At 33.9% G+C, this 23,482-nt stretch overlaps 3 protein-coding genes across 4 annotated transcripts; 1 reads left to right on the top strand and 2 right to left on the bottom strand.

Moving 5' to 3' along the window:
• Positions 1-1,960: 1,960 nt before the first annotated feature.
• LOC121222140 (disease resistance RPP8-like protein 3) lies at positions 1,961-10,581 on the top strand. Its single transcript, XM_041102072.1, has 3 exons — positions 1,961-2,887; positions 8,646-9,640; positions 10,232-10,581. Exons 1-3 carry the CDS (start codon positions 2,058-2,060, stop codon positions 10,579-10,581), a joined length of 2,175 nt encoding a protein of 724 aa, XP_040958006.1. The 5' UTR covers positions 1,961-2,057.
• Positions 10,582-11,789: 1,208 nt separating this feature from the next.
• LOC107935327 (protein NEDD1) lies at positions 11,790-17,239 on the bottom strand. The gene is made up of 10 exons (XM_016867898.2): positions 16,852-17,239; positions 16,405-16,517; positions 15,288-15,548; positions 15,096-15,200; positions 14,959-15,024; positions 14,577-14,798; positions 13,713-14,282; positions 12,606-13,202; positions 12,254-12,430; positions 11,790-12,172 (listed from the first exon to the last, which is right to left on the bottom strand). The coding sequence occupies exons 1-10, from the start codon at positions 17,006-17,008 to the stop codon at positions 12,065-12,067; spliced, it is 2,376 nt and encodes a 791-aa protein (XP_016723387.2). The 5' UTR covers positions 17,009-17,239; the 3' UTR covers positions 11,790-12,064.
• A 1,966-nt stretch (positions 17,240-19,205) lies between these two features.
• On the bottom strand, positions 19,206-22,797 carry LOC107935328 (serine/threonine-protein phosphatase PP1 isozyme 4). Of its 2 annotated transcripts, none has more exons than XR_005919963.1 (4): positions 22,316-22,768; positions 21,274-21,833; positions 20,250-21,193; positions 19,206-19,659 (listed from the first exon to the last, which is right to left on the bottom strand). XR_005919963.1 is itself a non-coding variant. In XM_041103740.1 (4 exons), the coding sequence occupies exons 1-3, from the start codon at positions 22,515-22,517 to the stop codon at positions 21,008-21,010; spliced, it is 948 nt and encodes a 315-aa protein (XP_040959674.1). In that variant the 5' UTR covers positions 22,518-22,797; the 3' UTR covers positions 19,206-19,659; positions 20,963-21,007. The 2 variants fall into 2 exon arrangements, 1 of the variants encoding a protein (XP_040959674.1); XM_041103740.1 differs by having other exon boundaries at positions 20,963-21,193; positions 22,316-22,797.
• Positions 22,798-23,482: the final 685 nt, after the last annotated feature.

Here is a 23,482-nt window from a genome sequence, read left to right as displayed (position 1 = left end):
TCAGCTGCCAATCAACAACACACATCCCATTTGGTAACTTCTATTTCGTGATGTATGCATTCGCACCTAAAAACCTTACGTATGAATAGTGCAAGTGAGCTCGAGTTTAAATACGAACGAGTTCAATTAAACTTAAGCTCAAATAGCTTGATTATATTTCAAGTCAAAACTTAAATTTAAAAATTAATGTACAATCAAGTTTGAACTGAGTATTGAGCCCCTTCAAATTGAACTTACTATTATTCAAGCTCGGCTCTCGATTACCCCAAATTTAGTTTGTTTGCTAGACTACTAGTGCTCTCTATAAAATCTAATCATCTTCATCCTTATAAAATCTAATCATCTTCATCCTCACTTTTACCACTCAGAAACAATGAAGAATACCCCTTTCCTTCTGTTTTCATTTCTCCTCCCTTTTTGTTGAAGTGCATGCAGTCTATTTGCATGTTGCAGCTCTTGTGCATGCTACATTAACAAGTTTTCAGTTTTAGTTGCAATGTAATTTTGTCAGTTTGAAAATGAATAAGCTTGATGACAGTTTTAGTTGCACCGCTAGTTCTAGCAAATTCATGGTGTACTTCCTAGTCCAGTAAACCAGCTTTCTGCATTCTCAACCAATCTCCCCACGGCAACTCTACTACCAAGACCCCACTAGACTTAGTCAATGCTGCCGTCGACAAGTGCCATTCTCGTGCCTCGTCAGTGAATATGTCGCCGAATTTGCCGGTGGATCAGAGTGTACAAAATTACTTGCTTCAATGCATGACGCTGATTTCATTACGGTTTTCTATTACAGTTTTAGAACATTGTTTTTTTTATATATGCTTAATAAACTGGACTTTCGCTGAGAAAATAAAAGAAAACATTTAAACAATGCTATGGAATTTTGAATAGTTTAATTAATTAATACATCATTTTTGTCTCAAATGTTTAAATTTACCAAAAAATAAAAAAAATTTAAATACTTTAATTAATAAAATATTAATTAAAAGAATTTAATATTAGCATCTAAGTTGTCTTTTTTTATACATGATGCTTCAACCTTTGAGCTAAGTGGGCTCAAATGATAAGAAATTTTGTTTAATTATTACCGTATTGTCTATTAGGGATAAATATCAAATTATATATAAATTAGTATTTAATATATAATTATTAATGAATTTTAATTTGATGCAATTATACACGTGAAATTCTAATTGTGGTTTAAATGTATACTTGAAAGTTTAATTTTGTTTTAATCTTATACATTTAAAAAAGTAAATATATCAATTTATAAATAAAAAATGATGTTATATCAATAATTATTTTAATACTTGACAAGAATTGGATCAGATCAAAATTTTATGTATATAATTACACATTAACCCATAGTTCATGTATAGTTTTAGTATTTATCACTATTTATTAACTATCTATTAGTTATTAATAATTTTATTAATTATTCATAATTACTATGAACTATAGACTCGAATTTAAAAACTTAAATTATTTCTAATTTTAATGCTATACTTAATAAGACTGAAACCATTAGATCTAAATTTAGAACTTTTTTTTAGCGTCAGTCTTTCCAAACTAAAGTTTACGGGGAATATTGATAAATTGATAAATTAAAGTATTGGAATGGTTAACGAAATACAAATTTTAAAAAATGGGTGTAATGGATTTTTATTTTTAATTTAATTTAAAGTTATTTATAATTATAATATCATATGTTTGTAAGATATTTGAAGGGGTATGAGGGATGCTTCAGTTTCAGGTTAGTAAAGCTTTGGGAATTAATTTGGGGGTATTTCATTGCTAAGCAAGGAATCAAGGAGTAGTGAAAGCTAGAAAAAGAATCCCCATTTTCTTAAGCAAAGAATTTAACTAAAGAGGAAAGAAGAATCTGCTTTTGCTTTCTTCTTGTTCAATTTTAACTATCATTTACTTTTGATAGAACAATAACAAAAAAAAAGGGAATCAGAAAATACACACAGACTGATTATCAATCTGTTTGACATCCACACCAAAAAAAAAAAAAAAGAAATTCAGACTTTTTTTTTTCATCAGCTAGTGAAATGGCAGAGGCTATTGTGTCCTTGGCTGTTGAAAGAATTTCAGAATTACTCATCCGTGAAGCAGTTTTCCTCAAAGATGTCAAGGAAGAAGTTGAGAGCCTAAACACTGAACTAAAGAGAATGCAGTGTTTCTTGGAGGACGTTAATGGGAAGGCGGAACAAGACACGCGTCTCCGTAATCGGGTATCCGAAATCAGAGATCTTGCTTACGATGCTGAAGATCTTATCGACTCCTTCATCCTTGAACGTGCACATCAAGGAGGCTTTCAAGGAATCGTCAAGAGATTCACCTCCATTTGCACCAAACCTTATCATCTGCACAAAATCGGGGTGCAGGTCAAAGCAATCCAGACCAAGCTCCAAAACATTTCCAAGAATCTTCCAGCTTATGAGATATCCCGTGATGGAGAAGGTTCTAGCTCAGTTTTCAACGTGCAACGACAGTTAAGAAGGGCATTCTCCCATGTTGAGGAAGAGGACGTTGTTCGCTTGGAGGTTAGCACCAAGGATGTCATCACCATGTTGATGACTGAAGAAGATAGGCCCCACGCCGTGGTTTCCATAGTCGGCATGGGGGGCCTCGGTAAGACAACTCTTGCCAGAAAAGTATATAATCATGTTGATGTGAGACGCCATTTTGATTTCTTGGCTTGGTTTTCTATCTCTCAACAATGTAAGCCGAGAGAAGTTTTGCTTAGTGTCTTGAAGAAAGTTCTCTCTCCTTCTAATAATGAAAGAGAGAAAATTGAGAAAATGGACGAGATTGAGCTGATGAGAACGCTTTTTGATGCTTTGAAAGAAAAGCGGTATTTGGTGGTCCTCGATTGTTAGTACAAAACTCCGGTAAGGAAAAAACTCGAACACACGATCGGAACTCGAAAAGAAAAAGAAGAAATAGGACAGGCTCCAAGGCATGTATCAAGCCACTATCTTTAAGGTTATATTCGCCCCCACTTATCTTCAGTGTGCAAACGAGTTCCAAGCAAATTAACCTCGAGGATACAATGAAGCCAATGACTATTTGCGTTTTGCACTGACGAGAATAGTCCACTATGCACTGAGTAATGTATAACAAAAACTCAATTTCTACAAAGGATTTCTGCAGCAATACTTTATAGAATAATCTAATAATATTAGAAAATGAAGGAAGAGAAGAAATAATATTAGAATTTGTTGATATGATTTCCAAATGAAATCCCATTCCTATTTATAGGAATTTTCATGTCTCTTCATAGAGACATCTTTCAATAGGTGTCTTTATGAATAAATAAATAATAATTATTATTTTTTAATTTTGTAACTATTCAAATAATATTTTTTGAATAGTTATAATTCTTTTTTAAAAAATCAAATGATATAACTTTTGACCAATGACCAAAAGTTTTATCTTTTGATTAATTACACCCATTCATTTATAGTTATTGGGATACTATAAATATTTGAAAATATTCCAACAATCTCCCCCCATTTTCAAAATATTTAGATTTTGATATTCTTGGAAATCAATTTGCATAAATAAAGGTGTCTTACGATTGAACCTTCACTTAGTGAAAACATGTTAAAGTTAATCGAAATTGTATGGTAGACTAAGCTTTGAACCAACTATTCCATTTGATTAACTGAACACATCTCACACAATAATTTCAACATCAGTCAATGCATAGTATCTAGGGACACTATTATAGCCATGTGTCTATGTCCTCTTTTCATGAGTGTTGTCAGAGCCAAGCCCTTAAGCTCCTAGAAGCGGCCACACTTCCACTCACATAGGTAGATCCCATCAAAAGTGTTCCCGTAATTATAACACTCTAACATATTTATGTTATGGGTCCATTAAGAGTACATTACTCATCCTTCCCTTATCATTACGGGTACCTAGCACTTTAATCTTAGGATGGATTTATTTATAGTGCTAACAGTCACATACTAATGATGTACTTTGTCTCATTGAACTCAAGACTTGACGTTATACCAAGCGTTGAGTCGAGTTTCCATCATGGGTGACTCTAATTAATAGGCTTGAGTCCCATCCCTTTTGAGGTCCTTTTTACTGCATCTCTAGCAAGACTTTTTGTCAAAGGATCTGCCAAATTTTCACTTGACCTCACATAATTAATAGTGATCACTCCATCAGAAATTAATTGTCGGACATAACTATGTCTTAATCCAATATGTCTAGACTTTCCATTATATACTTGGCTATATGCCTTTGCTAGAGTAGCCTCACTATCACAACGAATAGAAATAGGTGAAATTGGCTTAAGCCATAAAGGTACATCATAAAGTAAATTTCTTAACCATTCTGCTTCTTTAGATGCAGCGGCTAATGCAATAAATTCTGCTGCCATGGTGGAATCAGTAATACATGTTTGTTTCTTGGAACCCCAAGAAATGACTCCTCCACCAAGAATGAAGATCCACCCACTAGTAGATGCATGATCTTCCAAACTTGTAATCCAACTAGCATCTGAATACCCTTCTAAAACTGGAGGATATCCATTATAACACAATCCATAGTTAATAGTTTTCTTTAAGTACCTAAGTACTCTATTTAAAGCTTGCCAATGCAAACTACTTGGATTATTTGTGTATCTACTCAATTTTCCAATAGCATATGCAATATCTGGTCTTGTACAAGTCATTATGTACATAAGACAACCAATTAGACTTGCATATTTCAATTGATCAATTTTCCTACCAGCATTAGATACTAATTTTAATTGAGGATCCATGGGTGTAGATGCTGGTATACAGTTGAAAAGATCAAACTTTTTAAGCACATTTTCAATGTAATGTGATTGTGATAAAGCTATAGTGCTTTCATCTCGGGTTATTTTAATCCCAAGAATAACATCTGCTACACCCATATCCTTCATAGCAAAGTTGTTTGACAAGAATTTCTTTGTGTTTTCTATTTGTTCCAAATCCGTGCCAAAAATGAGCATGTCATCTACATATAAGCAAATTATAACACCCTTTCCATTATCAAATTTACTATATATGCACTTATCGGATTCATTTATTTTATAGCCATTAGCTAAAACAACCTTGTCAAACTTTTGGTGCCATTGTTTTGGTGCTTGTTTAAGCCCATATAAAGATTTAACAAGCTTACATACCTTATGCTCTTGTCCTGGAACAACAAATCCTTCTGGTTGCTCCATGTACACTTCCTCTTCCAATTCACCATTTAAAAATGCAGTTTTAACATCCATTTGGTGAACAACCAAATTATATATAGAGGTAAGTGATATTAATAGTCTAATTGTAGCAATTCCTGCTACTGGAGCATAGGTATCAAAGTAATCAATACCTTGTCTTTGTGTAAAACCTTTTGCTACCAACCTTGCTTTAAATTTATCAATGGTTCCATCGACCTTCATTTTCTTTTTGAAGATCCATTTACAACCTATTGGTTTGGAACCTGGTGGAAGATCAACTAAGATCCAAGTTTGATTTCCCATTATTGAATCCATTTCATCATTTATTGCTTCTTTCCAAAAAGCAGAGTCTTGAGATTTCACTGCTTCTTCAAATGTAATAGGATCAGATTCGGTATTATAACAATAAGGTATCTTATTGCATATACTTTCACCTTTTCCTTCTACAAGAAACATAATGAAATCTGGTCCAAAATCTTTGACCTTTTTAATCCTCTTACTTCTTCTTAATTCTTGACAAGATTCATCATTATTATCAATTTGTTTCAATGGAATCTCATTCTCATTTGAAGAATGAATCAATTGTTGTGGTTGTAATTGTCTTGATATAGAATTAAATCTATTTTCATCAAAATTAGCATCTCTTGATTCAATAACCGTATTAATTGAAATTGAATCATTTGGTTCAATTACTATGAACCTATATGCCTTGCTATTATGTGCATAACCTATAAATATGCATTCAATTCCTCTTTCACCTAACTTTTTACGTTTAGGTGTTGGAACTTTTACAATAGCTCTACAACCCCAAACCTTTAAATAATTAAGGTTTGGTTTCCTTTTCTTCCATTGTTCATAGGGGGTTATTTTAGTTTCCTTATTAGGAACTCTATTCAATATATGACAAGCTGTTAGAACAGCTTCTCCCCAAAAACCCTGTCCAAGACCTGAATATGATAACATTGAATTTACCATTTCAATCAAGACTCTATTTTTCCTTTTAGCTACACCATTTTGTTGTGGTGTGTAAGGGGCTAAAACTTGATGGACAATTCCAGTGAGTTCAAAATAACTTGGATTATAGTATTCTCCACCTCTATCCGATCTTAAGCACTTGATAAATGATTCACACTAAAGTTCAACTTCAGATTTATAAACTTTAAATTTATCAAGCGCTTCATCTTTTGAATGCAATAAATATACATAACAATATCTAGAACAATCATCAATAAAAGTAACAAAATATTTCTTTCCACCTAATGTAGGAGTATTATGCAAGTCACATAAATCACTATGTATCAAATCAAGCAATTTTGTTTTCCTTTTAACCTTAGGGAAAGGATTTCTTGTAATTTTAGTCAACATACAGGTATTGCATTTTTCAATATTATTATTAAAAACAGGAATTAAATCTAATTTATGCATGTCATTCAATTTTCTATAATTCAAATGACCTAATCTATAATGCCACAAACAAAATGATTCAACCATATAAGCAGAAATAGTATTTTTATTCTTATTAATAATATTAAGTTTGAACATGCTTTCATACATATACCCTTTTCCCACAAAAATTCCTCCCTTAGACAAAATAAACTTATCTGCCTCAAAAACAAGTTTGAAACCAAACTTATTCAACAGACTTCCAGACACTAAATTTTTCCTAACTTCTGGTACATAATATACATCATTTAAGGTTAAAACCTTTCCAGAAGTGAATTGTAGTTCAACAGACCCTTTGCCTTTAATTGTTGCGGTGGAAGAATTTCCCATGTACAAGACATTGTCATTTTCACATTGTGTGAACTTTGTGAACATGCTTTTGTCTTTGCACACATGTTTGGTTGCTCCGGTATCAATCCACCATGTATTATCATCTTGTGCCATATTAATTTCAGATATCATTGCAACGAACTTTTCGTTATTATCAGCCTTAGAAGATGATTTCTTCTTTAAACATCGACATTCATTCTTGAAATGTCCCGGCTTTCCACAATGATAGCATGAGCCCTTTTGTTTCTTTTTGAACTTAGGTGCCCTATCAGTCTGATTGAACTTTCTCTTGAATGGTTTAGTAGTCTGTACTTCCTCCGTAACATGTACTTTGGTATTTTCAGAATTTAGGTTCTGATCTTGTTTTCGATACTCTTCTTCAATACGAAGATGATTTGCCAAAGCCTCAAGAGATATTTCCTCTTTCTTATGTTTTAGACTTCTTTTAAAGTCTTTCCAAGATGGAGGAAGTTTGTCTATTATGGAGGATACCACAATCATTTCATTCATTTTCATATCATATTGCTTAAATTGATTCAGCATCTTTTCAATATCACGAAATTGTTCCATAACAGAACGACCATCAACCATTTGATAATTATTGAAACGACTGACAAGAAATTTCTTACTTGTAACATCTTCGGTCATGTATCTTGCCTCCAATTTGTCCCATAATTCTTTAGCGGTGACGTCGTTTTGGTAGGTGTCGAACAAACCATCAGATAAACCATTCAATATGTGGCCCATGCACATGTAATCAGCATTGTCCCATTTTTGTCTTTCTCGGGTTGCAGCAACAGATTCATTTTCATTCTCTTCAGGTCTTGGAGTATCCAAAACATAAGCAATCTTCAAAGTTGATAACAAAAAGTGCATCTTTTTCTGCCATCGTCGAAAATTGCCACCATCAAAACGATCAAGTTTAACAAAGTTGGAAGCCAACTCCCTTAGTGTTCCACTTTCATGTGTTGTGGTAGTCATCATGAAATATAACCTTAAAATTGTTAGTACAAAACTCCGGTAAGGAAAAAACTCGAACACACGATCGGAACTCGAAAAGAAAAAGAAGAAATAGGACAGGCTCCAAGGCGTGTATCAAGCCACTATCTTTAAGGTTATATTCGCCCCCACTTATCTTCAGTGTGCAAACGAGTTCCAAGCAAATTAACCTCGAGGATACAATGAAGCCAATGACTATTTGTGTTTTGCACTGACGAGAATAGTCCACTATGCACTGAGTAATGTATAACAAAAATTCAATTTCTACAAAGGATTTCTGCAGCAATACTTTATAGAATAATCTAATAATATTAGAAAATGAAGGAAGAGAAGAAATAATATTAGAATTTGTTGATATGATTTCCAAATGAAATCTCATTCCTATTTATAGGAATTTTCATGTCTCTTCATAGAGACATCTTTCAATAGGTGTCTTTATGAATAAATAAATAATAATAATTATTCATTTAATTTTGTAACTATTCAAATAATATTTTTTGAATAGTTATAATTCTTTTTTTAAAAAATCAAATGATATAACTTTTGACCAATGACCAAAAGTTTTATCTTTTGATTAATTACACTCATTCATTTATAATTATTGGGATACTATAAATATTTGAAAATATTCCAACATCGATGATATTTGGAGAAGCGAGGATTGGGATATTCTTAAACCTGCTTTTCCACGAGGAAGAAAGGGAAGCCAAATATTGTTCACAACACGCAACAGGAATGTGGCTTCACGAGCCGATTCTTGCAACACTCCCATGGAGCTCTCAGTTCTTACGGATGATGAAAGTTGGAATCTTTTGTGTAAGAAAGCATTCCCACGGAGCAAAATGGGTTCTCAATGCTGCTCAGAAGAATTTGTGAAGCTTGGAAAAGAGATGGTGAAAAAATGTGGAGGCTTGCCTTTAGCAATTGTTGTGTTGGGTTGCTTGCTGGCAACAAAACAGTCAGTGGCTCAATGGGAGATGGTTCATAAAAACATCCATGGACACTTAAATGAGCTCCCACACCAAGATCGTCAATATGGTGCAGTGAACCGAATTTTGGTTTCAAGCTACAATGACTTGCCTTATCCTTTAAAACCATGCTTTTTGTATCTTAGTCATTATCCAGAAGATTGGGAGATACCGAAAAAAGAACTCATTCGTTTATGGATCGCTGAAGGTTTCATTCCGGAAAACGAAGAATTCTTCATGGAGGATTTAGGCGAAATATTCCTAGAAGAGCTTATAGATCGGAGCTTGGTTCAACTTAGCAGGCGAGACTATACAGGAACAAATGTGGAGACATGTCGAGTGCATGATCTCTTGAGGGACTTGTGCACGAAGAAAGCAAGAGAGGAGAAGTTCTTGGAAATTATTCAACAACCACAGCATGAACTTGAAGTGACATTGGCAGAATCTATGCTACGAAGAATTTCTATTCATCCTAGTAAATCGAAAGTTTATTTGAAGGGAAAGCATCCAAAATTACGCTCTTTGTTGTTTTCTCATTCTGAGAAATTGGTAGAATTGTGCATTTCAAAATACAAAAGCTTCAAATTTTTGAGGGTGTTGACTCTTCAAAAAGGAAAATGCATATATGTGTCAGCTGTAATCGGTAAAATATATGAAGACTGGCATGTGTCAGCTGAAATTGGTAATCTCCTATATTTAAGATACTTGAAGTTAGAATGCTATAGCAAAATGATTTTGCCGCGATCTATTGGCAGGTTGAAGAATCTGTACACTTTATACATCAATATTTGGTATGACATTGTAATTCCAGATGGTGTGTTTAAGTTAGAACGTTTAAGGCATATTGTAATAAAAGTGGATAGGAGATTCCCCCATAGACTTCGTTGGCGGCAAGGGTTCACTTCAAAAAATATTGAAACTTAGAAGTACATAGTGGTGGATGAGAAGGCGGCTGAAATTAATGCGGCGCTTAGGTGGACTAATATTCAGAGTTTAGGAATAGTATTTACCAGAGGAAAATATATGAAGCCTACCCTAATCTTGCTAGCCAAATTGCAACGCCTTAGGTCAGTGTCCTTAAGTTTTTTTGATGGCTCACACCTAGACTTAGAACCCCTTTCTCAATATTATCACCTCTCCAAACTGAAATTGATGGGGCGGATACAAGATGGGCCACATCGGAACGGTCATGTTTTGAAATTTCTTCCATTAAATATTGTCAAATTAACTTTGTCTCACTGTTGGCTGAGACAAGATCCAATGGCGGTATTAGAAAAGCTATGTCATTTGAGGATTCTCTATATGGAGCAAGCATATATTGGGAGTAAAATGGTGTGCTCTGCAAATGGATTTCCTAAACTTGATTATCTTCGAATGTCTTCGTTCCTTGAGTTGAAGGAGTGGGAAATAGAAGAAGGCGCAATGCCATGCCTTCGAGAATTGAAGTTGGTCAATGTTGAGAGTATAAGGATGCTTCCAGAAGGATTGAGGTACATTACTACTCTCCAAGAATTGAATTTATTAGGAGTATCTTGGTCATTGAAAGAAAGGATTAAAGTGATAGATGGAAGAGAAGGAGAGGATTTCTATAAAGTGCGCCACATTCCCTCCATCTACATTTAATTGATCCGAAAATAATAGGAGCCAACATCACTTGAGGTATTTATTTCTATAAAATAATAATTTTTACGTTCTTTTTTCTTTTCTTTTTTCACCCATAGAGTTGTAGATAGAGTTGGAGATTGATATAATATTGATAAAATAACAGAATAGAAGAATATATATTTAATTACCATAAAAATTATAATTAAAATCTAAAAAAATAAGAACTTTGAATATTTTTCTAGAAAAACTAAATTTTGAATATCATTTTATTATTTCATATTTTTAATTATTATACATAAGAGATGATGATATGTACATACCATTTTTCTTCTTGATGCAGTTTATCTAATCAACACTGGAATGCACTTTGCCGAGATATCTAATTTCATTAAGTGCGTGTATGTATTTTTTTTATAAGAATTGGATTGCTATATACTATAAGCTTTGAATGAAGTGATTGTTTGCTATATATCTAATGCTGGCTTCCGGCCTCCCAATTTGCTTATTTTTTCAAAAATTTATCTTCTTATTCATTGGTTCTTCATTTGCATCTATTTGATTGAAATTAATCAATTTAAACCGAAGAAAGAAATTCTAAATAACTCATTAGTTGTTAAATGGTTAAATTCATTATTTAAATAGTAAAACGACCCATTTAAATTTACAACTCACTTTTTCAATTAAAATTAGATGATGCAATGTCACTCGAAACATATAACATGTATACTTTTATATGACATAACAAAAATATGTACGATCTCTTATAACAAAATGTATAAAACAGATTTATGCTAATCTTGATTTATGTGGAATGATGATTAAATTTTCTTATCAAGTACTCGGTTGACACAAGCTTAAACTATATGATGCCCATCCCCACCCGAGTATTATAAAAAGAACCGACATTAATCATTTTGAAACTTTTAACTGTTTAATAAATTATATTAATCATTCCATAAAATTTTTCTTAATCAAAATCATCATAAAGTATTAAATACTTTTTACTCATTTACTATTTACTGAGAACAAACTGATAATTAAATATCTTTGAGTCTAGAATTATTTCAACTTTTATCTTTGTAATGCGCTAATTGTCCGGTTAATCAAACATTTTGTGAACTAAACTCTCTTTTAATCTAAATTCACAAAAGTTTGTGTGCTTAAGAAAGTTGAGTTCACATAATTTATTCTTCCTATAAACAATAAGAACAAAGTAGCGACTCAACTTTCTACTGAAGACTTGTTTTAATAAGGTTACACAAATCAAAATGTAGTAAATTCAGGGAACTCTATGTACTAAGATAGCCGTGTTAAATGCTTCATTTTCAATCAACCAAGAAGCATTTATATACATGTTTCTGAAAAGTAAAAATCTTAGCCTCACATTTGTAAGGACTTTTACTCTGATATGAGACAAACCTACCGATGAAACAGAAGTTACAGCAAGGTGATCAGAAGAGGCATTCACTAACCAGACACGATAATGTTGTTTAATCAGAGCTCAAAGCAATTGACGAAGCTGCTGATTTTCTTTCCGGAGAGACTTAACCTCTTCCATCAGTTCAGCTTGGTTCTGTAATATGGAGCTCATCACACGAGACATCTCCATCTGTTCCAATAATTTCCACAAATTAGAGCTGAGAATATGTACATGAAAGCCAAAGCAACATAAAGGAAAGGATGAAAATACCTCCTGCATGTGGAATTGTCTTAAAATTTCAATATGCAAGTTCCTCATATCTCCATGAATGGATTTCTGAAATGAATCGAGGGTTTCTTCTAGAGTTCGTTGAAATAGCTGAAGAGTAAAGTTGCTTCCTTGTTGAGGATCTTGCTGAGATGCCTTGGGGGGTAGTAATGTTCCTCCCTATTATGGTCACAATCAATGCAGTGTCATGCCCGGAAAAAAAACAATGAAATATATAGAAATTCGTAAAAATCCTTCATCCAGGATGACTTCACTACTCAAATGCATAAAAAGACTAAAGTGATTAGAGAAATTCATGTAGTGAATAGTTATTTAACCAAACCAGATATCATACATTCATTGCTGGAAGAACTCCTGATGCCGCTGCAGTCAATGAATCAGACCTCGATAACAGGCTATTAAACAGCTCTTCTCTGGTTTCAGCTCCCGTTTTCTTTGTTTTTGGAGAAGCCACCAAATGGGATGTTCCATCACTAAAAGCAGATGTAGTACTAATTCTCTCAGCATATGTTGAAAACCTTCGAGGCGGTGCTAAAGATGCTAGTTTTGGTGAGTCAAGGCTGCCAGCTCTAGTAATGCCTTTTGAACCAAAAGATAAAGCAGACATGGAGCTCGAGGAGAAATGTTCAGGAAATCCCAATGAAGAAGCCTCCTGATTTGAAGAGGCATCTTTCGTGTGCAAATTTTCATAGCTCAGGTTAGAACTGGTCTGACTGAGCTTTGACGACTGATCTTGTCCAGCATAAATAGAGCTCGTTGTCAGACCACCAGAAGCTGGCATCCCAAAACGAGATGGCAGCTGGCGAAGGTGAGCAAATTTGTCAGATATCTTCTCACCACCCCAAGCTTCTGGAGGAGTGATGGAGGTCTCTTCACTCTTGGAAGATGGTGTAGGGGTAGATTCCAAAGCTGTAAAAGACTTCGTCACATCCTGTAAAGATAAGTGGTGTACAAACATCATTATGGGGAAACAGACTGAAAAGCCATATCGATTGCTCTCAAAAAACCAAATTAAGTATCAGAAACAGTTCTATGACTAAAGAACATAGGATATAATAGCCTGTGAATCAAGCTTAGCTAATTCATTTATTAAGAGAAATGAAAGTTGTTGGAAATGACATCCCACTGCAGATGATAGTAAGTTGTCTGCAATTGTAAATCAGAGAAATACTCAAAACATGCAAACCCATACTAAAACACAATTGATCTATTGGACTTGTTAATACAAACACTCATAATGCTCCAAACATACAACATAATGCACAAAAAGACCACATTCCCATTCTATGCAAAAATGACAACTTAGGATCAACTCATATACTTGCATGAAACTAGCAGAACATTACAATGAAGATTTAAAGTAATATCTTGTACAAAAAAAATCAAAATAAATATGTTACGCATTACCATTATCAATAATAAAAAGCAAAAAGCAAAAAACCTGTTGAGACATTGAACTGGACTTCCAATCAAGTATTGGGTGATCACTGGCTCCATCATCAGCAAAAGCAAACCTCCTGCTAGAAGGAAACAGCAGGGAGGATGGCTTCTTATCATTGGGTAGGTGCTCTTTCTTTGCACCATCATGACCATCCCACAGCTTATCCAGCGAGGGTGTAATAGGATGAACATCCACAAGAGGGGAAAATACCTCCATATCATCCTTGAAATTGAATGTAGAACGAGGAGCATGTAATCTCGTTAGTGTTCCACCTGGCCATAGATGGCTTCTAATTGGTGTTTCGAGAGAAGAAGAGAGATTGAGTGTGCTTGATGTTGATCCACTACTACTAGTAAGAGAAGATACTTCTGCAGGACCTGAACGACCAGTGACACGAGAACCAGAAACTGCTGTGGATGACGAAAGGCTTGTTGATGTCACAGATGGAAGTGGGTCTGGCATAAGAACAGAATCCTCCATTGCACATCCCAAAAGAGCAGTCTCAGCAGTGCAAGTACTCTCATTAACAATGGTTGGTTTTGATCTTTGCCAACATAAACTTGAAACAGCCTGATAGATGCTATAAACACTTAGGATTTAAAATGGTTAAAGGAATAAGGCTTATTACTTTCTATTTACACAAAAGACGTTGAAGTTGGAGCACAAACAAGCAAGCAGTGACATCCAATTAATATCATTAGTTCCATTATAGAACATGATCTTTTATACAAATACCATTCAAAATTCCATATCAAGTTAGAGTTCTTGAAGGAAAATAGAAAGCAAGTGCAAACTACAAGAACTTGTCAGGGCCTGGGTCTCTTTTTATATTAAAAAGTGATAATAGAGCAAAAGATAACCAACCTCCGAACTACTATAAGCACGAAGAACAGTAAAAGGCTGTAGTTTTCCCCGAATATCATAGAACACCACTCTACCATTACCAGTACCAGCTGCCAGTGTCCAACCATCATCTTTAAATGCCAATGAAGAAAAAGGTGCCTCATATGAAATGAAAGCTGAGGGTCTTCTAGACCCTGAGTCATAAGTGTATAGCTTCTTATCCAACCCAACACTAGCAATAATCTGTTGAAAAGGAAAAAGAATAATGAAATGTCAGAATATTTGACAATTTTTGAAAGATGTCTTAACCATTAAAAAAAAATTCCTTCATCTCAACCTTCCAGAAAAGGTCAGCCTATTCCTTTAATTAAGCCTTAATAAGGAAAAGAAGAAACAATGAGACCTTATCATTGGAGGGTGAGAAACTAATGCCAGCTGTCGGAGCAGAGTGCTGTTTCAACCAAGAGACCTGTAAAAGCCAGTGGATTACATATATGCTTAGAACATCAAGAATATTAAGACAGACAGAGAGAAGAGAACCTTTGGGCCACGACCAGTGGTATCCCATAAATGGACAGATCCATCATCACCTGCAGTCACCAAAATGTGTCGACTAATCCGCGAATAATCAAGTACCTTTAGTTCCTGGTCTTAAATCCATCAGAGGAAAATTAGCTTGCAAACATGACTAAGAACTTAACATAAGCACCCAAATGCAACAAACTCAACAACCTGTGCATCGGGATCTTTTAATTCAGCAGCCTTTGCCCCAGAGGCAAGGTTGTGAAGTATCAGATCCCCACTTAGGCTGATGGAGGCCAAGTGCTCATCTTTGCAGTTATACATAACACCTGTTATTGAGCTGGTATGACCCCTTAACCATTTGATGCAACGCTTCCGCTGTAAATCCCATATTCTTACAACTTGACCACTTCCTCCTGAACATATGTATCTGGATCCCTTGTTGCTAAAGCTAATAGCTAAAATGGACTCCTGTAAATAAAAGGGATATTCTGCTTGTTAAATTTGACAAAGAATGCCATGGAAATAATTATATATAACTTCAGTAACCATGTAAACTAATCAAGGCCTGACATTAATGAATAAGCAATTTCAGGTGTCATCAACGAATAATCAATTTTGGGTGTCGAGTCAAAAACTTGAGGATTTTAGTTTCGTAAATTAGGCCACAAACTCGTTTTCTTTTTTCCCTTTTTTTTTTTTTTTTTGCCTAAAGCATTGTGACATCAAATTTGAGGAAAAGGACATCATTCAAATGCAATGCAAAGTGCTAAATGTTTGAAGCAAGCTTATCTGTCCATGCTACTTAAGCGCATCCTCCTCTCTTGCTAAGTACCTCCACTAATGTCAGATAGAAACATATGGTAATTGTATAGACAGAAATTTCAAGTCACGATGATATTTTGTTCATTATAGCCCTACACTACAGACAATAATGCATGGCACAACTCGTCCACATTAATAAAGAAGAAAGTTCAGAAAGCATGAAACTTCTCTCTTTTGTTCAATAGTAACTCAATTTACTACATGATTTAATAATCTACAATGAGTTTTATTCAAAATATCTTTTAAGTCAGCTGCCAATCCACAACACACATCCTATTGGTAACTTCTATTTCGTGATGTATGCATTCACAACTAAAGACCTTATGCGTAACAATATGGTTAGAAACATAAAGTATAACAATTTCGGAATTTAACATGCATGATCTACCTGGAAATGAACATTATATCCCACTCCAAAAAAAATTTCGCTTCGATTCAAAACAATAAAACTAAAAGTATTTCAACAATATTCAACAGTTAACTAAATCTAGAGAAGGATTACCTCAATGCTATCTCCACTATCAGTCCCATCAACCGGAATTGTCCCAATCCTCTGCCCATTTTTCCGCCACAAGGATATCTTCTTATCCTCTCCGGCACTCGCCACCACTAAATCTGCCATAACATTTGCTCAGCCAGAATCAGTTCAAACAACCATATACAAATAAATCCAAAAACAAAATACTTAAATTCCCAGCGTAATTGCTAAATTCATCTTAAGTAATGTTCTAAATTTAAAAATTCCACTTATTTAAGTTAAAATGCGAACCTAATCCGTTCAATTCAATAAATTATTAATTTCAATTTACATTTTTATCCAATAAAAAAGACAAAAAAAGAAACAAAGAAATCACATTTGCAGCAACCAAACAGATCGTAGCAGCAGAAATGTGAAAAAAATAAAATAAATAGCTCTAATTTTAAAATAGCAAAAGAAAAACGAGCTTACTAGTGTGGTTCCATTTAACCGAGTTGACAATGCAACTCGGAGAAGGCGAGTAACTTAAAACGCAAGGATCGTTCGGTTCAAGCTTGATGTCGAATATCTTCACGGTGTCGCCGCCACTCGCTGCTAGTAACTCCGACGACGGATCCGGTAGATTCATTATAAACTCTTTCGTTTAGTAAAAGGAAAGATATATTTTTTCAAGTAAAAACTTAAAATTTAAACGAAAATAATAAGAAATGAAGAAGATAGAATGGAAATTAATTTGAAAAAAATATTTGATTTAAATTGGAATCTGGTGGTTAGAAAAAAAGAAAAAGAGTGTTAGTAAACCCTACGTCAAAGCGCAAAAGAAACCGAGGGGGTCGAAACAAATTTAAATTTATTTCCTTTTTTTTTTTCAACTTTTTAAATTGAATTTTGAAGAGTGTAGAAATGATGGGAAAGAGTGGGCGCCCTTTTTTTTTCATTTTCTAATTTTTTGAAGAAAAATTGTTTTTATTTAAAAATGGTTTTTAGAAAATATTGGAGTGAATTGATTATTATAATGATGAGACTAAAGAGTATTTTACTAAAAAACGTCATTTTCAACATTATTTGTGGAAATGGGCCATTTAAAAGATTATTTACCGGAATAGAGCAAAAAACCCAAAATGCGCCTATGTGGAAGCATTTTAGGAAAAATTTTAAAAAAGCGCTTTCTTGTGGGAGCACGTTTGTCATATCAGTAAAAGCGCTTCCACGTCAACGTGCTTTTGCTGACATGACAAAAGCACGCTGACGTGAGTGCGCTTTAGTTCGTGTTTTTTTCTAAGTTTTTGAGTTATTTGCCATGTTAGCGCAAGTACTTCCACATCAGCGTACTTTTGCTGACATAGTAAAAACGCTTCCATGAGAAGGCATTTTTCTAAAATTTCTCTTTAAAACGCTTCCACGTAAACACATTTTGCCTTTTTTGAACCATTCCAATAAATAATGTTAGAAATGAGTCTTTTTTTAGTAAAATACTTGAGATTAAAATCAGCAATGAAAAATTTTTTGAATTCAAATGTAACAATGATGAAATTAAAATAAAAAATCATTATTAAAGACTTTAAATTTAATACTATAATATAAAATATGTCTATATTATATTTACATTAAATAATAAGATATTAAAATCATGTTATATTAAATAATAGTTAAAATTATTATTACACTAGAGAAATAATAATAATGGAGTAAAATGAAATTTTCTTTTATCCATTGGAGGTTCAATCTGTGCACTGTATCCTCTAGGATAAAAAAAATTTCTCAAACAAGACCACTATTAATTGATTAATCAAAAATGGGTTCGTACCAATTGAATTTTTTTTAATTAAATCAATTGAATTAATTTTTTATTTTTATAACCCTTTAATAATTTATTTAATAAAAAAACGAGTAGACCAATCGAATCAACATCTCGATAGTGTTGAAAATCTTGGTTCCTTGACCAACCTTTAGTTCTTAATGTTCAAATCACGTTAGACTCCAATTAAATTTTAAATCAAGTTAGACCCTAAAACAAAATTAACTACAATACTCGAACTTAAACAACATTGACTTCTTAATCATTTCATCCAATAAGGTTTAGTATTGGATCACGTCAAAGAATACAATATATATATATATTAAGACAAATCAATTAGCACCTCAATTACTAGACCTTTGAGTTTTATGAGGCAAGAACACCTCACAAGTTGAAAACGGTGCCCACACTTGCTTATATATTACAGACTTTGACGCATTAAACCTTACAGTTACGTAAACAAAACACACCTCACAAGTACTAAGTTGACTACTAATAAAAAATCAATATTAGATTCATGATTTTCTTTTGAAGATCATGACACGGCACCCAGTTCAACACATTAGGAAATCCCCTCCCACCATGCACCCCCAATCAACACCAATCTACAAGATATTACCCGCTTTGACCCCTTAGACCTCATAGTTTGAACAGCAAGAGACACCTCACAAGTCGAAGATATTGTAAACACTTCCATACCTAGTTGATATGAGATTCATAGTTCGTTTCTAAGATCATGACAGAAAGCACGGCGGGAGGGAGAGGAACGCTTCAGCAAGGTGGGAAATCCCTCCCATCCCAACATGCATATTCCAAGGGAGCCCTAATTAGCAAAGAGCACTGAAAATGCTAGCCTATACTTCTCTGGCTATGAGGTTTCTATATAAAACTCGCAATAAGATGCTCGAAAATAGCTCCGGGCATTTTCTTTACCCCTTCTTACCATGAAATAACAGGGTCACCATGTAGATTCATGATGCTACCACTTAAGCATTATTCATTCTCATACACCAAAGAGACAGATAAATGTTCAAAAACAAAATTAATCATTACACGTGAGCAACAGGCTCTTAATTGCAGCTAATCATCTCATAACATTTGATTGCACCTAAACATACCCAATACAAACATCTCAATTAGCAAAAAGTCTGCGAAATACGAAAAAAAATCCTTTGACGACAAAAGCGGCCATATTTTATTGTTCCAACAACTCAAAGCACGACTATGAGCTGTCAGACCAGATATATCTATACATGAACCGCAGATTAACTGCTATAAAGAAAAAAGATAGAAAATGGAGGGGAAAATAGAGAAGAAGAATTAAGAGAAATACAGTGGCGGCTTATGCTACACGAAAGCAGACTTGAAAACCTTTTTACCCTACAAACAGTATCCATAAAGCCATCACTTGCATCTCCTCTAGCAAAAGTTTGGGTGCCAGCAGTCTTCAGTTTCAACCATTTTTGGAGGCTGATGGATAACTACATCAGAGAAAAAAGAGACAATAAATAATACAAAGTAGCACTGATTGTTGTTATGACATTTAATATCAGTAAAAGTACCATGAAGGCCCATGTACTAGGAGTTCGATTGCATTTTGCCCTCAACTCAAAAAATGAGCAAATTAGTCCCGGTACGTTAGGTCAAATAGCAAACTGATCCTTCTATTAAAAATTTCATCCATTTTTACTATTAAAATTGGTCCCCATACGTCAACAAGAGGTATTATGGCACGCCATGTGTAACTGTCTGGTCAGCCACACCAGTTTTTTTACAGTAGTTATGGATCAAATTTATAACAGAAAGAATTATTTTGTTTTTCTATCTAACGTATAGGAACTAATTTACCCATTTTTTGAAAAAAGGGGGCAAGATGCAATTTGACTCCTAGTTCAAAGGTCCTCATGGTACCTTTACATTTAATAACCAAATGAATAGCAAATACTGGTAAATAAAGAAAATAAGAAACATAAGTAACAATTACAATAAGCATCATATGACTTTAAGGAGAAAAAAGATTCATTGTTTTGAATGTAGCATTATGACAATAAGAAAACTAAAATCTCATTACCAATCACCAATATTCAGAACCGACAAAAGAGTACATTGAAGGAGAAGAAGGCGGACAATCGAGCAAGTAGATACTGAGGATAGGGGGGTTGATCACTAAATTATACAATAGAAAGAAAATCATTTCCATTCTTCCCCATTAGAAGCCTTTTTCGACTTTTGAATATTCTCTACTTAGAGGTGATCCAGATAATCATACAGCCTGAATCTTCAAAGAGAGAAAGAGAGGTCAAAGAATGTATTTTCTTCAGTTTCTGAAGTTGGACCATCAAATGAAATTATGAACATTTCATGATTGGTTTGAATAAAAAGTGCTTTATGATAACAATGATTCTGATAATGACTCAATATTATTGCCACCTAAACGCTTTTGTTAACATCATAAACATAAGAGATACCTGAAAATGCTGAAAACTTCTAAAGTAAACACAGAGGAAAGTAACCACCATTAATGAATAAGGATATCTCAAACTCTCTTCTCTCATAGCACATCTTTGCGATGTATATCAGTGTTCAGACAATAATACATACATTAAAATCAATATGTCAGCTGAAGTCACTAACTTGATTTATTCCTACACTCACAACCACATAATAGAAACACTTGATTGATATGTTGTAAACGACAAACAATGGCAGTCAGCAGCCAAAAAAAAATCATCAATAGAAGGAAAAAGAATTTAAAGAAAACAAAAACAACTCTATTTAGCTGACCTTCGTAAAGACTTGCAAGCCATTAAATGTTGATAGCTGCAACCATTACATTTTAGTGGGCATGAACTTTGCTTTTTTCTCTGCTGGCTTGAGAATCTGGAAAGAACACATCAGGTTTTCATCGACACTCATCATCGCACCAGCATTATCAAATTCACCACAATAGTTAGGTGCTGAAAATATTGTAACAAGTTGCCTATCAGCAAAGAATTCGTAACCATCCTCCACAACCTACACAAAAATAACCAGTTTACCATCAAAATTAAACAACACTCAATAGATGGGTGGAAAAAGTGCAGACAAGTAACAACCTGATGCGCACGGCAAACAAGATCTAAATCATGCTTTGCTAAGAATTCAGACACCTTATCCGCACCAAAGGTGTACGAAACTCCTCTGTCATTCATTCCCCATCCTTTAACATCTCTATCAGGGTCAGACCAGAGCAAATCACACAGCAAACCGGTGTCAGGAATTGCAGTTGGACGAGATAAGTTTCTAATTTGATCCAGGTTTGTCAAGTCAGGGGAAAGACCACCATGCATACACAATATTTTGTCATCTATAAGAGCCGCCACAGGAAGACAGTTAAAGCACTCAGTAAAGCATTTCCACAGTCTCACATTAAACCGTCGTTTGCATTCATCATAAAATCCATATATCCGATTAATAGATGCACATTCATGGTTTCCTCGCAATAGAAAAAAGTTCTCTGGGTACTTAATCTTATAAGCAAGTAAAAGACATATAGTTTCCAAACTCTGCTTGCCACGATCAACATAGTCGCCTAGAAATAGGTAATTAGCATGAGGAGGAAAACCCCCATACTCGAACAGCCTTAGTAAGTCACTATATTGCCCATGTATGTCACCTAAAAACACAAACAAAAATTTTACAATTAAGATACAGGAAAATGATGGTAGTACTATTAAGTCCCATTTGAATGATATCTCCATTTCTATTCATTCGAGTTTACAATCATATTCAAACATGTCATATATATGATTTTATTTGCTTCATATATCAATCAAACAGTTAAAACAAAATAACAGGAACCCAATTTCCATCTCCAAAAAAAGGATGAATTAAGCTTTAAAAAGGTGAAAATCACCTCTATCTGGTTCAAAAATCTTAAATATTGAAACCCCATTTTTTTAAAAAGAATCTTATTCCCTAAAACATTATATATTTAACACTTACAAAACTACAACCTTTACCGAACCTATCACGACCTATTTAATACATGTTAAATCCTCAGCTTTCCTTCAAAACCCACAAAATATTTTCTAATAACAATCCCCAACGAAACATAAAGCTAAAATTTTTTTTTAAAAAAAAGCCCAAAAACTTTACCGCAAATTTTGATGGGTGCTTCGAGTTCAAGCAAATTAGGTTGTTGAACGAAGATATCTTTCGAAGCAACACAAAGCTGTTTGATCTCAGATTCAGATAATTGCACTTGTTTCCCTGGCCTGGCTGACCGGACTTCCGTTAGCCGTCTGATTATATCGTCTAGTACAGCTGGGTCCATCCCTTGCGCCGTCGCAGCCGCCATTAAATCGTCCTCCTTCAACGGCCTTTGATTAAACGAAACCCTAAAATAACCGAAACGGAACAAGATAAACGACCCCTTTTTGTTAGGGAGAGAAAGAGCTTGGGGAAAATGGTAATAATCCTTTTTTAGAGAAATTAAATATAAATTTATTTTTTTGAGAAAAAAAAAAGAAAAGAGTGGGAAAGATAATGGAAAATAAAATAATTATTAGAATTTTTTTCTTGGGGAAGGGGGGGGAGGGTTTCAAGAGAGAAATATCTTACTGGTTTCCTTCTTTTTCAAATGAATAATGGAAGACCAATGACTTAAATGACGTCGTTTTCAAGGAGTTACTGTCTACCGTTTGGGCCGGTTCATTTCTCGTGATGTGGGCTTGGGTTCACGTTTGAATGTTAATTTTTGTGTTTTTTATTGAGATTACGAATTTAAAATAATAATAAAATGAGATAAATTTTAAGTATAATGATAAAGATTTTCGGGATAGGATATATGTTTAGATTTTGATATTATCTCGAATCGATAAATTTATATTTTTAACACATCCTCTTACATTAATAATAATGTCTATTTCAATCGAGTTAACATTCGGTCAGCAATAAATTTATGTTTTTAATAGTGAGTTAAGATTCACTAAAATTAATTCAAGTCATGTCCATAGGAATGTGTGAATTATGCAAGATTACTAGAGCAGCACGATTAAAATACATTCTTATTTAAGGTTGTGAATCTTAAAAAAAAAGTATAAAATGGACATAACCTCGCGAGAATTGTGTGGGAAAAGAAGAGAAGCCACCGAAGCCTTCAAACATCAAGTATTGACGGAAAGTCAACAAGAAGACTCAAAATTTTCTCTTTTTTCATGATTAATTCTTGTTATTCTTTAGAAAAGTTTTTCTATTTTTCCATTACTTGAAAATTTCTATTTTCATTCTTTTTATTGTTGATAAGAATTTGGTTATTTATTC

The sequence above is a fragment of the Gossypium hirsutum genome, chromosome D10, assembly GCF_007990345.1.
Source record: "Gossypium hirsutum isolate 1008001.06 chromosome D10, Gossypium_hirsutum_v2.1, whole genome shotgun sequence".
NCBI classification, from domain to species: domain Eukaryota; kingdom Viridiplantae; phylum Streptophyta; class Magnoliopsida; order Malvales; family Malvaceae; genus Gossypium; species Gossypium hirsutum.
Note: the sequence above shows the minus strand (reverse complement) of the source record. Positions and strands in the feature narration are given on the sequence as shown.